This window comes from Crocodylus siamensis, chromosome 1 (genome assembly GCF_052110815.1).
Source record: "Crocodylus siamensis isolate JL-2025a chromosome 1, ASM5211081v1, whole genome shotgun sequence".
NCBI classification, from domain to species: domain Eukaryota; kingdom Metazoa; phylum Chordata; order Crocodylia; family Crocodylidae; genus Crocodylus; species Crocodylus siamensis.
Window position 1 is genome coordinate 191,928,926 of NC_143395.1, and position 13,310 is coordinate 191,942,235.

A 13,310-nucleotide genomic window follows, 5' to 3' on the forward strand; every position below is an offset into this window, starting at 1 on the left:
AAATGCTACTAGAGTCCATGAAAATCCATTAATGCATCTGTTTTTGTAACATGCTGTCATCTTACCCTTATGCCAAAAGTCACAAAGCTGTAGAGAAAAGAAGCATACGTCCACTTGTTGTATTAATAGTTCTTCAGGGACTTAAGCTGTATTTCCAGGTTAAAAAGGAAAATTTAGAATGTTCCAGGGTCAGTCTGCAGCTGAGCAGGAGATTTTTGGTTCAGAAATCTGGATCTCCTTCTACCTAGGTCCCTTAATGGATCTGGTCTCTAACCCTCAGTTGGAGTCTCTGAGTACATGGATATAAAAAGCAGCTGGCATTAAGAGCACACAATTTCTCTCTCTCTCCAAACAAATGAAATAAGAATCCTTTGAATAAGTAAGGAGTGATATCACTGTGTTTTAGTCTATAGGTGCCTTTACAGAAATGTAATTTGGATACTTAAAAATGTGCGTTTAAGCATGCAGTAAGAATATCCTGCAAATATCTTTTATAATGGATTACACTTACAGGTCATGGCTTTACTTTTAAAGTTTTTATTAGAGAAGTTGAAAGTTTCATCTCAGGACTGACAATAACATAATTATCTCTTTTCATTTAAGTTGTTTATAGAATATGTAGAATCAGTTTGTACAAGCATATACAACAACTCAGTTGGTGCTTAGTATATTGAAATCAGTAATCTGATTTGATCTAAACTACCAGTTTTCCATGCAGTCTTCTTTTTATCGGCAGCATGGACAAATCCCAAGCAGAATGCTTACATGCACTGTTCTGCAATATAACTACAGCAAGCTTTGAGAACATGCAAATTAACACTGTAGCAAATTGGTTTTATATCTAACAGACATAAAAAGGTTATTCCTGATATGAAATTCTGAAAATCTGCATAAATATTTTTGTGTAAAATTAAATTAGTTATGTATTTTTATTTTACTAGAACTTGAAGTATCAAGAATGCCCACATAATTCATATACACATATATATATATATAAGTTTCATTATGCTAAAAGTCTGGTAATTGATCAAATAATATTCTGTGCCATACAATTAATCAGTATGTACTGGCTAGTAGAATGACTGTGGTCATACAGTAGGTGTTAAAGTCTTAATTGGTGTTTGTATTACATGCAAACGTACTTTTAGTAATTCTGTTTACTAATCTTACCACATGGCAACATTGATGTGATTTTCTACAATATTGTGATTTAAAGTGTATAAATATTCTTTACATTTTCACAGTTACAAACTTTTTGCCAATAGCCATTTAAACAATCTTTAAGTTACAATAAACTGTAATAGCTGGAACCTGCAGCAATAGGATCAAAATGAAATTTCTGCATCAATATATGCAACCATATATGATGTAAACTTTTCCTAAAGTGTCTAATATACAATTCCTTCAGCCCTGGAGCACTGATTAGTTTTGGCACAAGAACAATTTATTCGCATAATGTTAACTATTTCAGCAACTTTTACAGGATATTGGCTTCTTACAGACACAATAGAATTGATATGGCACTTGCTAATGACTTAATTTGAAGGAGGAAATATCCTGTACAGTTACTGTTATACTAACAGTGAATTAATTCTGCTGATGAATTTGTAGAGAGCATATTTTCCAATATATGCAGTTTGTTTTCAACTACTTATAGTCTGCTGCCTCAAAAATATCTTTGTAGTAAAAAAAAAAATCACCACAAGAGACTATATCCCTATGATAAAACTCATCTCCTTATCAACCTGATTAGGAAATATTTATTACGGTGATGGTCATTATCTAGCAATAAATCTAGGGACCGGTACTAGAAAGTTCTGAGCACTGCTGAGGAGATGCTGAGTATCCAGCTCTCAGTACCTGGTAGGATTGGATCTTAAATGACAAAATACCAATCACGAGAATAAAAATGGTAAATACCATGTTGCATTGAACACAGCTCTGGTATCATCTAACATACTGTTAAAATAACAACAACAACAAAATGGATGCTGGTTTTAAGGCCCTGATCTTGTCATTCCAATGTGGGCAAAATCCCACTGAAATGAATGGGAGCTTTTCCTCAGAAACAAGTGCAAAGACCTGGGCTTTAAAATGCTCTGTGCCTTTTTTTGGATAGTATTTTCCTTATAAAAGGAAACCAGAAAGGAAAATTTAACAAAAGAAATCCATTACATTATGATAAAAAGGAAATTCAAAACCTTAAGACTGGCTGTCTATGGCTACACGCTGTTTTAAAAGAAGGGAAAAAGGGAAAAAAACCTTTCTATCTTCCACAACAGAGCATTATTTTTGCTCTGGTATTTTAAGGTTGCTCAATTTTTTAAATTCAGTTTGCATGCTGGAGTTTCAGACTACTGTTGCCGGCCTGCGGTCCATCTCTGCTTCCAGCTTCACCATCTGCTGCATCTCCTTTGCCTGCAATGCAAAATAAATCACGTTTTGTTCCATCATGAAGTACAGCTTGTACTTAAAATCAAGCAAGTCTTGAGGAGGACAGAATATCTCAATGGAATATACCTAGGGAGCAGTGGAGATACAGGTAATTGTTCTCCTCATTCTCAGAAAAATGTCTATGTATTTATCAAACATCAATTGTTATTTTCCTGTTAAGAATCCTTGTGCTTAACAATAAGTTACTTAACATCACGGACATAATTCTTATCTTCTTTTAGGATTCCTGGGTCACTTTTCAAAGAAGCCCCATATTTTATGAAGAAAACCATACAGATTCTGATTGCATTGCCTGTGAACTTGCTCTGCATTTCAGAAAGTAGATATATATGCTGTCATTGCTGGCCAGGTTTTGGCAGGGGTCACTTACTAAGCTTCCAAAGTTCTACCTGTGATCTGGACCAGTTTTCTTCTGGCCATTGAAAGACAATGACTGGTCAAACACATTACTGGATTCACTGCTGGCAGAGCTGGCTGACACCTTCCTTAAGGTGGCCCAGCCAACCTTTTTTTTTTTTTTTTTTTTAAATCTTCCAGCTTGCAGATATTACCCATTTCTCTTGGCTGATATCTCAGGATCAGACTACTACAATGTGTATTTACATGTGCCTACCCCTTGAATTCATCTGCTAACTGATGTTGATGTAGAATGCAGGTGCCCACTTATTATGTGAGGTACCTAACTATGAACGCTGGTCTCTTTTGGTTGCCTCTGGGTTTGCAGTTTCACTTTAAGTTGTTATTTTTAACCTATCAAGCACCTTGGACCTTGCCTACTTAAGAGTCTGCTCCCTCTCCACAGGTAGCAGTGCTGAGGTGAGGTGAAGAGGTTAGTTCAAAGGAGCTTGAGGAAGCACCTTTCCTAATGCATTTTCCAGGACAGCCCTTCCATTTGGAACTCATTCATCAATCCAATCTAAAGTGGTCTGAATGTGCTGATAGTGAGGACATGCTAACCACTCCAGGTTGACAGCCTGGCTCCTATGTGCAGGGCATGGAGGCAGAGGTATTTTCAGTCATTTTCCCTAGGGTAACTGAGGTTGATCTCATCTGTGCAGGGAGGAGAGGTCACTGGATTTGCTATACTTGAATACAAAACGCTGTAAAGGGACCTATTGTTTTGAGATGGTAAATGTCTTTAAATTGATAAATAAACTTCTACTCAGGGAGTCGCCTATTCTGTACATGCAAACATATATGGGTCTAAAATAACATAAAAATGTAGATCTGAAACAGGAAAGAAGTGAGATGCATTTCCTTTTCAAAAGGTAAATGTGTATTTGCACACATGACACAGATGTACCTCTCTTAGAGAATTTAGCCTCTCTTAGAGAAAAGTAATATTCACTGTTACATTTTGTGAACTCAAGTAATTGTGATAACACCAAGGGCAAGTGAAACACATATAATGAAAAATAGAACCCTTGTTCCATTTAAATGAGTTAAATGTTTGAAATCAATGAAGAAATCATATTGAGATGAAAATATGAAAACATAATATTAACAAATGAATCAGTGTGAACAGCCTCTCCTGAAATGCCACTTGTATTTAATATGGGTATGAATTTGGCAACTGAAAATGGAATTCCGAATAAAATGAAAAATCTTTGTCATAGTTCCTAGTTGTTTCTAAGTGAGCAAAGTATCTGAACACCTTACAAGGACAGACAAGGTTCTTTGGGTGAATCTGATATCTTTTATTAGACCAACTTAAATAGTTGGAAAACAATTATTAAGCAAGCTTGTTTTCCAACTATTTAAGTTGGTCTAATAAAAGATATCAGATTCACCCAAAGAACCTTGTCAGCCTATGTCCTTAGACCAACACAGCTACAGCCTACACCCCTGAACACCTTACAGTGCATTTATCCTCCCAACACCCCTCAGAAATAGGTAAGTACTATTATCCCTATTGTACACATGAGGAATTAGGAGGCTAAAAGCTACATCCTGAAAAAGGAACCTAACCTAATTGCTGCCAAATAATCATTTAGGCACCCAAGCTGAAAAAAATCCTCAACACACTTCCTCAGATGCTGCCTAGCCATGGAGGTGGCTAATATTCATAGGTGCCAAAGTTTTCACCAATAAAATTTCCTAGGGTAGGAAGCATGTGAGTCTTGACAGAGCTGAAAAGTTAAGCGCTCCATAAGAAGTCACAAAAGAGCTATTCCTTCTAGTATGTGCTCAGAGTACACCTCCCAGATTGTGTCTCACAAAATACATATCCTGTTTCCTGCAGAAATGCTGCTATAAGAACACACATTTGGATGCAGGAAATCCACATTCAAATTCCTTCTGTACCTAAGGCTGCAGATGTCTCATTTAAGATGGTCCTGAGTGGCCCAGGTTTTAACCCAGATCAAAACACAAGCAGCACAGACACTTACACATGCAGTCCTTCTAAGCTATATTGCTGCCCCCTCTGACAGGCCTGGCCCTGGCATGGCTGGGCATGTCTACACATGCAATCAATGCTAGTTGGCTTTACTAAGTAGTACATTTACTGTGCAGTAAGCGCTTGCAACATGTAGACAGTGACACTGCTGTACAATAGATTAGTCTACTGTGCAGTAAAGTGTCTCATGTAAACACAGCCACTAGCAAGTAACTTGAATGAGTTGGGACAGCACTGTGGTGGACTGAAGGAAGCATGCTTCATGGTTACTTGAAGTGGGACAAAGGACTTGTATGATGTAAGGATCCCAGAACCAAAAACTCTCTCCCAGGAGAATGCAATATCTGTTTTAAACTCTAGGGGAACTTGAAGACTTGTCTTCAGTCTCCTTGGAGAGTGCTGTAAAAACCAGGGTAAAAGGTTATTCTGTGACAGGCTTCTCTTAGGCTAAAAACAGAAGTTTGGTTTAATCCAGGGCTGATTAATCTGAGATTTGATTTGCATTAAAGCAGGCACAGGGACAGTCATTTACACACATGGCTTAAATGGCAATTAACTTGACTTAGCCTTGATGGTTCCAAGACAAAATGTGAATCTGGATACTTCACAGGTATTTAATGTACAACAATGGATTTGCTGAGGCAAAATGCTCAAATCTGAATCAAGTTGTCTGTTTTTAGCCCTAATGTCTTCCACTAACACTGTTTCACATTCATTGGGCCAAAGAGAATGGCTATATTGTCTAATGGTTTGAGCACTCATCTAAGGGGATGCCTGGGCACTATCCCTGAAATTTAATGAATATTTAAGGTGTTTTACATTCATAGTAGAGCAGTCTGTGTCTCCACTTTCCTTAGCTGAGATTGCTTGCGACTAAACTATAGAGTTAGGTTCATACACACTCTTTGTACGTATAACAACTTGATTATTTCATGTAAAGCTGCAATGGAAGAGAGTAAAACAATTCCACTCCCTAATATCCTGTAGTCGGAGATCTGCGTAGTTTCCAGGGAAGTGTGGAATCTAGTACCCACAGACAGAGTAGGAATTTGCATCTGGATCTCCTACATTTAGTAAAGAAGATTAGCTATTGGAATACTGGATAGCAGGGGATGAACACTATTGTGGGCCCTTCCTGGAGAGAAAGCATTGGTTTAGATGTCTTGGGTGGCATTCTTTCCCCTTATTGGTCATCCAATGACTAACAGGGAATGGGGGGAGAGAGAAAGCCTTTCCATATATTGCCTCTATTAGCTGAGTGGCTAGGCTATTAAACTAGGAAACTGAGGACCTGAGTTGTAGGTTCCCTCACCCAGAGGAAATCTGACCCTGTCTCTCCGAGTTCCTAGAATGGCATTTTAACTTGTAACGACTGCGCAGTCAGTGCCTTGTGTAGATGCAGCTCATGATACTTTGCCATGTGGTCAAAGTGCCTGGTTTTATCAATCTAAAATCAGATTCAGCCAATGCATCCTCAAGTGAACACACAAACAGAATATTTAGAGATGAGCCTCTGTTTGAATTCATTAAGTCATGGACCCATAATGAAAGGTGCCAAGTGCCCTCGTCTTTGGTTAGATTTGAGGAAGAATAAAAACTATATACATGCACCTAGAGAAAAAATACAGTTATTTTCTAGACATTCAAAAAAAATGAAGGCCTTGTTTTACATATCTATTTCTAAATAAATATAGATATAGTAAATGTGGTGAGATTAGGAGGTAACAGTAAATTATCAACTGTTTATCAACTATTAAAGCAGTTTATTTATGCTGGGCAATACTGCGCTACTGGTTGTTTAAACTTAAGGAAAATACTGGTTAAGACCTGGGATTAATATGGATTTCATACAAATGATGAATATAAGGAAGCTGTAAAAGAAGAGCTAAATAAATAGTAAGACACTTAACATATTCTTTCTAATGTGCCTTTAAACTGAATTTTAAAGAGCTGGAAGCCTCTTTTCTCAGTCCCTAAAAAGCTATTTCTAGCTGTCTATTCTATTTCTAGCTATTTTTAGTTTGGCATCAGTTATATTATTGTTACATTAATATATGTGGAAAATCTGGCTCTATCAGCACTAGCAGTTAGTCAGATGTAAGTCAACACTAAAATACTTCCCTTAATCAGTAGATGCGTCTTACAGACCGTGAGAATTTCAAGCATAATTACCAATAATATAAAACAGAAATAAATCTTTTAAGGTTTCCTATCCAACTTGCTCCATGATGTCTGAGATGTGAAAGCATAAAATTCTGTTACTTTAATGTCAAACTCAAATACTGATTGTATGTAAATACTATTAACATCACATTCACTGTGTTAGTGGTACTTCCCAGGAGTTGAAGTTACAAGGAAGTCTCCAATGATAGTGATTTAATTTAGAAGGAAAGCACACTGAAATAATAGCTTGCTTATTATAGATCAATCCTACCTTGTGTTTGAGACACTGCATGACAGGATTTCAAAAGCTGTTTGTACAAAAATAATAATGTCAAAATAGGGTAATACAACAGGACATAAATAAAATGAATGAAAACTGAAGTGAGATTGAAAAATTAATGCAAGAAAAGTATACATAAAACAAATCAATTTTAGTTCATAACAATTTATGTTGAAGTATGTTTCTACTCATAACTGATGTTTTGAGGTATCTCGACCCATTTAATAAGAAAGGGATATTTAAGAGATCAAGAAGTTTGTTACACAAACTACTACTTTGTTTTCAATTCAGTTAACTAGAACACCTATGATTTTTAACCAAGTTTTAGTGCTCTGGGTCTGATTCTGCTCTTGCTCATATTAGTGTACATCATGAATGAATCCACTGGAGTCAGAGTTATGCTAGGGGGAAATGTGTGGCATTACAATGCGTTTCAGAGCTGTTTATAAGAAACAAAGCAGCACTCACTTTGATCAATTCCAGGCAAAACAACTAACAACAATGCAGCTGTAGAGTTGAAAAATCAAGTACTCAAAAGTAAGGAATGGTAGAATTTAGGTTAAAAGCTCAGCCCTAACTGTGCTGTCTTGGAATGGTGTTTTTGACCAGAGGCAAACCCTCCTGGGCTAGAGACAGACATTCAAAAATCCTGAGCCTGAATTGATTCAATTTTTGCAGGTTAGTCTAACCTGCAGAGATTGAATCAATTTGCAAGTAGACATCACTTTTGATTCAGAAAATGCAGGCACATGCCTGTAGTAACTCAGGCTAGAAGCCAGGGGGTGCTAGAGCAAGCCCTCCCTTCCCTTCCACAATGCTAAGCAAAGAGGGGGTTGTAGCCAGGCCTTGGCAGAACGGTATGATTAGGGAGGGGTTTAAACCCCCACCCTGACCTGCACAGTCCTCAGCTGGGGTATGCCTGGAGTGGGAGGGGGAAGCAGCCCTTGCCAGGCTTTTCCCCCTCCCCACTTGCTGCTCAAGGGGCAGGGAGTGTTGTCAACCCCCAGCCAGCACTCCAAGACAAAGGGCAGGTGAGGACGGAGGGCAGCTTGTGTGAACTGCATGCATCTTTTGATGATACTGAGTATTTCAATCTCCCTCTCCCTGCTTCTTTGTACTGTGTGCAGCAAGCTGACAGGCACTGCATTCATTGCAAACCAGGTCATTTCCCACACCTTTCTCTGTCCCCTGTTGAACACTGACAGCAAGCCAGCAGCTTGTAGCTTATCAGAACACAAAACTTCTCAGCCCATCAAGAGAGCAACACCTCTCTCTCATTAGCTCAATCTCCTTAAACAGCTCATTGCAAAGCATTTTTAAGGAAGAACACTAGACATTATCAGCTGACCCACTGATTAACTCCCAAAAAGCCCTAAGCAGACACTGTTCTGTCTGCCCTTGTTCCAGTGAGATTGGAGACACACTCACATAGGCATCTCTCAGCATTAGCTAGCATGGGAGTGGTGTGACCCTGATCAGATGCTGGCTGGAGTCTGTGTTGTTGGGATCTGTGCTGTGGGAGAGGGGGGATCCCTGCTCAAGCAGACAAGTGGCAAAGGGGGGAGGGCCAAGAGGGAAGCCAGGCAGATACTGCTGTCTCCCAGCTGCAGTCTACACCTCCTTTTCAGCCAGCCAGAGCTCTGGCTGGGGAGCAGAGGGGTGGGGCCAGCCCTGATCTCTGCAGAAGACAGCTCAGCCTGGCCCAGCCCAGCTCAGGGCTGAAAAGCATGCTGGGATGATGGGTAACTCCCATTTAACTTAAACCGGAAAGGGGTCTGGGACAGAAATTCTATAAACTTGTTTGGCCCAAATCAGTTAAGTCTGATACTACATTCAATCAGATTTATCTTAAATTAGTTTCGGCCATTTTGAAACTGGCTTACGTGCACTGAACTTATGTTCTGTTTCATGTTTAAATCAGTTTCTGATCACATAAACTGGTTTATGTGAAACTTCTGTCCCTAGCCCTGAAGTTAATAAACTCCCACTGATCACAGTGGACTTTGGATCAGCCCCACAGTATCTTTAGATCACTATACACTATGTTTTGCCAACTAGTACAATTTATGTAACATTGGATTATGGTCAGAATGCAGAAGAGCTACTGCAGCTTGATTATCTATTTTTCTCAATGTGTGCATTCTCTGCCTTGCTGTTGTGTGGGTATGCTGGACATGGCAAGAGTTGGATGTTAATTTGTGCTAGTAAGGACAAGAGACATGTAGAGCAGAAACTCTTGTGGAGGAATTTAAAGACAGAAGGATACAATATTGGAAGACTGCTAGAGACTCCTCTTGTTGTCCAAAAAGTAGGTGAAGCTGGTTGACATGGGGTTGGTATGTTGAGGTGTGCTCAGTGGCATGCAAATGAAGCATAGCAGCTGCTGGAGATCCTATCAAGCCACAGTTAAAATTTTAGGCTGCCATCCTCCATTAGAAAAGCTTGAAAAAGGACAGGGAGCAGCTCAGGGGACACAGGACTCTCTGCTGGCAATAGAAGCATGTGAATGATACCACTCGTGGGTTGCTGCACCATGAAGTATGTGATTTCTGAAACTGAACCGAAATCTCAGAAAATAAATTCCTAACTCTTGAAGGTGACAGCAGTTAAACGCAACCTGTCTTCTCTCTCACCTTGCTCAGTTTGTGCTTCTGCAGTACAACCTTGAGTATCTTCACTGCTGGCATTCATACTACACATCAGTTTGGATGATAATTATGGATGTGCTGGTTTCTTCTTTCACCACGGAAACCACTAAGGATGAGATTTGAATTTTCCTTTCCCAGATGAGTAGGTGGCCAGGTTTTTTACAAGTTGCTTGTTTTCCACCAATAGAAGGTAATGGAGTATTGTGTAATTTTAGTAATAAGTTAGACAAGGATTTGGGAGTGTTTGAATATGGATAATCCTGCCTGGGGTAGGGGGTTGGACTAGATGACCTTCAGAAGTCCTTTCCAGCCCTGCTTTTCTATGATTCTATAATTTCACTTAAGGGATGAACAGCAATCTGGCATAAAACCCTACATACTAAAATGGAATCCAAATATTTTCTGACAGTGAGTGTTTTTGCAATCAGGAAAGGAAACAGAAGTGCCAAAGCACTGAAACAGACTTTTTCTGAGATATTTTCTAAGGGAACTGAAAAGGGAAGTGCAGGAATTCTGGGAGATGTCCTTCCAGACAATCGCTGGATGATTAGATGAGCCATACCTGAATTCCATGCTAACTGAAGTCCTTCCAACCTTTTATTTCAACTTCAAAACAGATGGCTGCCTCCAAAAAAGGGTTATTTATCTAATTTCAATAATAACTTCCATTCAAAAGAACTATGAGTGGAACTTGGTGATTGTTTTTAATGTTTTAGATCATGTTTCTTTCAAGCCCTTTAAATAAAATACCTGCTCGTTCTGCTTCTCCAGAATTTCTAGATGCTCAAGCTGAACCTTTTTCAGTTGATCCATTTCTTTTGACTGCTTCATTGCCAGCTATATGGAAGATAAGATAATACAGGTGAAATGTAACATGATTTTTTAAAACAAAACAGACACATAGTTTTCAAAACTATTACGTATTAGATGGTGGCCTGAGACCTCCACAAAACTTTGGATGGAGGCACAGCCCATGATCCTGGCTGTTTACAATTTAATAAGTCTAAAATATACACAACAGCACACTGCTTTAATGTAAAAATCTGCTGTATAGGTGTAACATACTTTGCCCATGTTTCTTTTTTTAAAATTAAGTTCTGTTTAAATGTATGTGCTACAATAAAGTAATGATACACAATCCTTCTTACAGAGGCACTTCTCAACTCAGGTAAATAAAAGGGTGAGCAAATGTTGGTATGGCACTCAATAACTACAGTTAGGAGTTCAGACATAAACCCTGTGTCAGCTTAGGATGTGGAGAGACCTTGGAATCCAGTTTGAAAATGACTCGAGTCTCTAGCTCCCCAAGCCTGTAGCACTTAAGAATGACACTGCAAGAAAGTAACTAAGGGGAAAATGAACTTTTAAAATCTCTTGGCAAAGGCTGAGGGTAAGTTATGCAAACAGCAAGGTTTCTATCCTAGTATCACATATCCACTAGGTTCTAGTTCCTAATCAAAATTATACTTACCCGCTTCCTTTCCTCCAGGAACTTTTTTGTGTTGCTGCTGTTCAATTCCCTTACTCGCCTAAAAAAAAAAAAATATTTTGTCCATGAAGACTTATTAAAAACCATACATAATAAATCCAAGTCAAGAATAAGGAGCTCAGTCACTTGAAGGCTTATTCTACTACATTTATGACCTACCTTGAACTGCAGGTAGCAACTGAAGAGCACTACTCTGACTCCAGGTTTTTACATACTATATTGATATTTCTGAATATTTTGGATGCTATGCCTATGGAGGCTGGAAGCAAGAGACCAAGATTGTTGTGAGCTCACTTTTCTCTGATCCTGACTGTAGAGTGACTCATTTAATTTTGGAATTTGTTTTATTAATCAGTGTAATTTCCCATTGTACACTGCTTCTTAAAAGTGTTGTTCTATAATCTTTTGTATTTACCAGCCCCTAAAAGCACATTCTGAAATGATTAAAGATTATTCTTGCTATCAAAAATAAAAAGATATTTTAAACAATGCTATAAAGTGTCCTTGTAGTTGTCACACGAAAACTATGTTAGTAATATTTACATATAATATGCGTTGTGAAAGGCCTTTTATAGCAAGAATCCTAAGGTGCTGTAATTCCAAGGATGGAACTGGACCAACTGCAAAAGCTTAAAAGATAGTAGTGTCTTCCATCCTGGTTTTAAGCCTAGGCACATAATAAGTATTCTGAATATCATTACTATAAGGGTTATATAAACTTGGGCCAGGATCATCACCCACGGCTCTGGCAACTCTTGTCTCCACTCTATGCAGGAAATCTGTAAAGCTCCCACTGAGTTCACTCAGTAGGAACAAATTCAAGCCATCAAGCCAAAATAGACCAATATAGCAGGGAATATAGGAGAAAATATTCAACTAGATGGCAAGTCCAAAGCCCTGGGGAAGTCTTGAAATCTCAGTGAAAATCAGCATGTAAACAGAATTGCAATCTAAGACAGAAGGGTAAGAATTTTAGATAGAATTTAGGCTGCACTGTATCTATGAAAAAAATGCAGGCACTGAAGTCTATGTCATGGGTTCCCTAAATCTAGAGCTGAAAAGCAGGGATGGCACAGATATGCTCTGTGTTTGTGCTCCACAAACCCAGAGCAAAGCTGAAATGACACAATTTAGAGTACAGGAACACTGGCCAGGCATCTAAATATCAGTCAGTGCAATGTGAAGGAGAGAGCTTCAGTTTAAGCTAGTGTGGAAATGGGGGAAATAAATGTGTGCTATTTCACTGCCATCAGAGATCAACTCCATCTGATACATTCCTTTTAACCTCCCTTGTCACCTTTCTTCCCCACACAGGCCTCTCTGTTACTAACCTCACTCCTATTACCCTGTGGTCCACTTCACATCCATATCATTAGTGGACAGGAGAGAAAAGCAACAGTGGGTGTCTCTACACATGCAATTAATGTGAATCAATAAACTCTGGAGCAGTTTGAGCCTAAGTAAACTACCCCTAGGCACAATGTCTACACGTATCCCCAGGACAGCAGCAATTTGAGCTGGGGCAAAGCAAGCCCGGGCTGGTAGGGGACAAAGGGAGTCAGCCCCTGGCTCCAAGTGGTGGCATCAGGCAGCAGAGGGGCTGGCTGTAGCATGAGGGTGCTGAAACTGTGGAGCTGTGTGGCAGGAGCCTGACCCACAGCTGACTGGACTGACCAGGTGCAATTTATGTCCGCAGTCAGGATCTACATGTGAATTTAAATCACACTAAATTACCCTGGCATAAAACAGTACTGTCCCCAGCAGTACTATCTTACTACAGTGTAAATTAGTCTACTGTGGCCAAATGCCGTCAGATGTGTAGATGGTGACATTTTACTCCACAATTAATTAGGCTACTCCACAGTAAAGTGCATGTGT

The 13,310-nt window shown here is 39.1% G+C and overlaps 1 protein-coding gene across 5 annotated transcripts in view; it reads right to left on the reverse strand.

Annotated features, from left to right (window-relative positions):
* Positions 1-508: 508 nt before the first annotated feature.
* The window catches only part of PLCB4 (phospholipase C beta 4), a 361,436-nt gene continuing 348,634 nt past the window's right edge, over positions 509-13,310 (reverse strand). For 4 of the 5 annotated variants that reach the window (XM_090051542.1, XM_090051524.1, XM_090051509.1 and 1 more), the window contains 4 exons: positions 11,415-11,472; positions 10,694-10,780; positions 7,287-7,323; positions 509-2,418 (listed from right to left, as the gene is read on the reverse strand). In XM_090051542.1, the coding sequence (XP_089907668.1) occupies positions 2,330-2,418; positions 7,287-7,323; positions 10,694-10,780; positions 11,415-11,472 (271 nt within the window). In that variant the 3' untranslated portion in view covers positions 509-2,329. The remainder of the gene's footprint in view (positions 2,419-7,286; positions 7,324-10,693; positions 10,781-11,414; positions 11,473-13,310) is intronic. The other variant, XM_090051533.1, reaches the window with a different exon arrangement.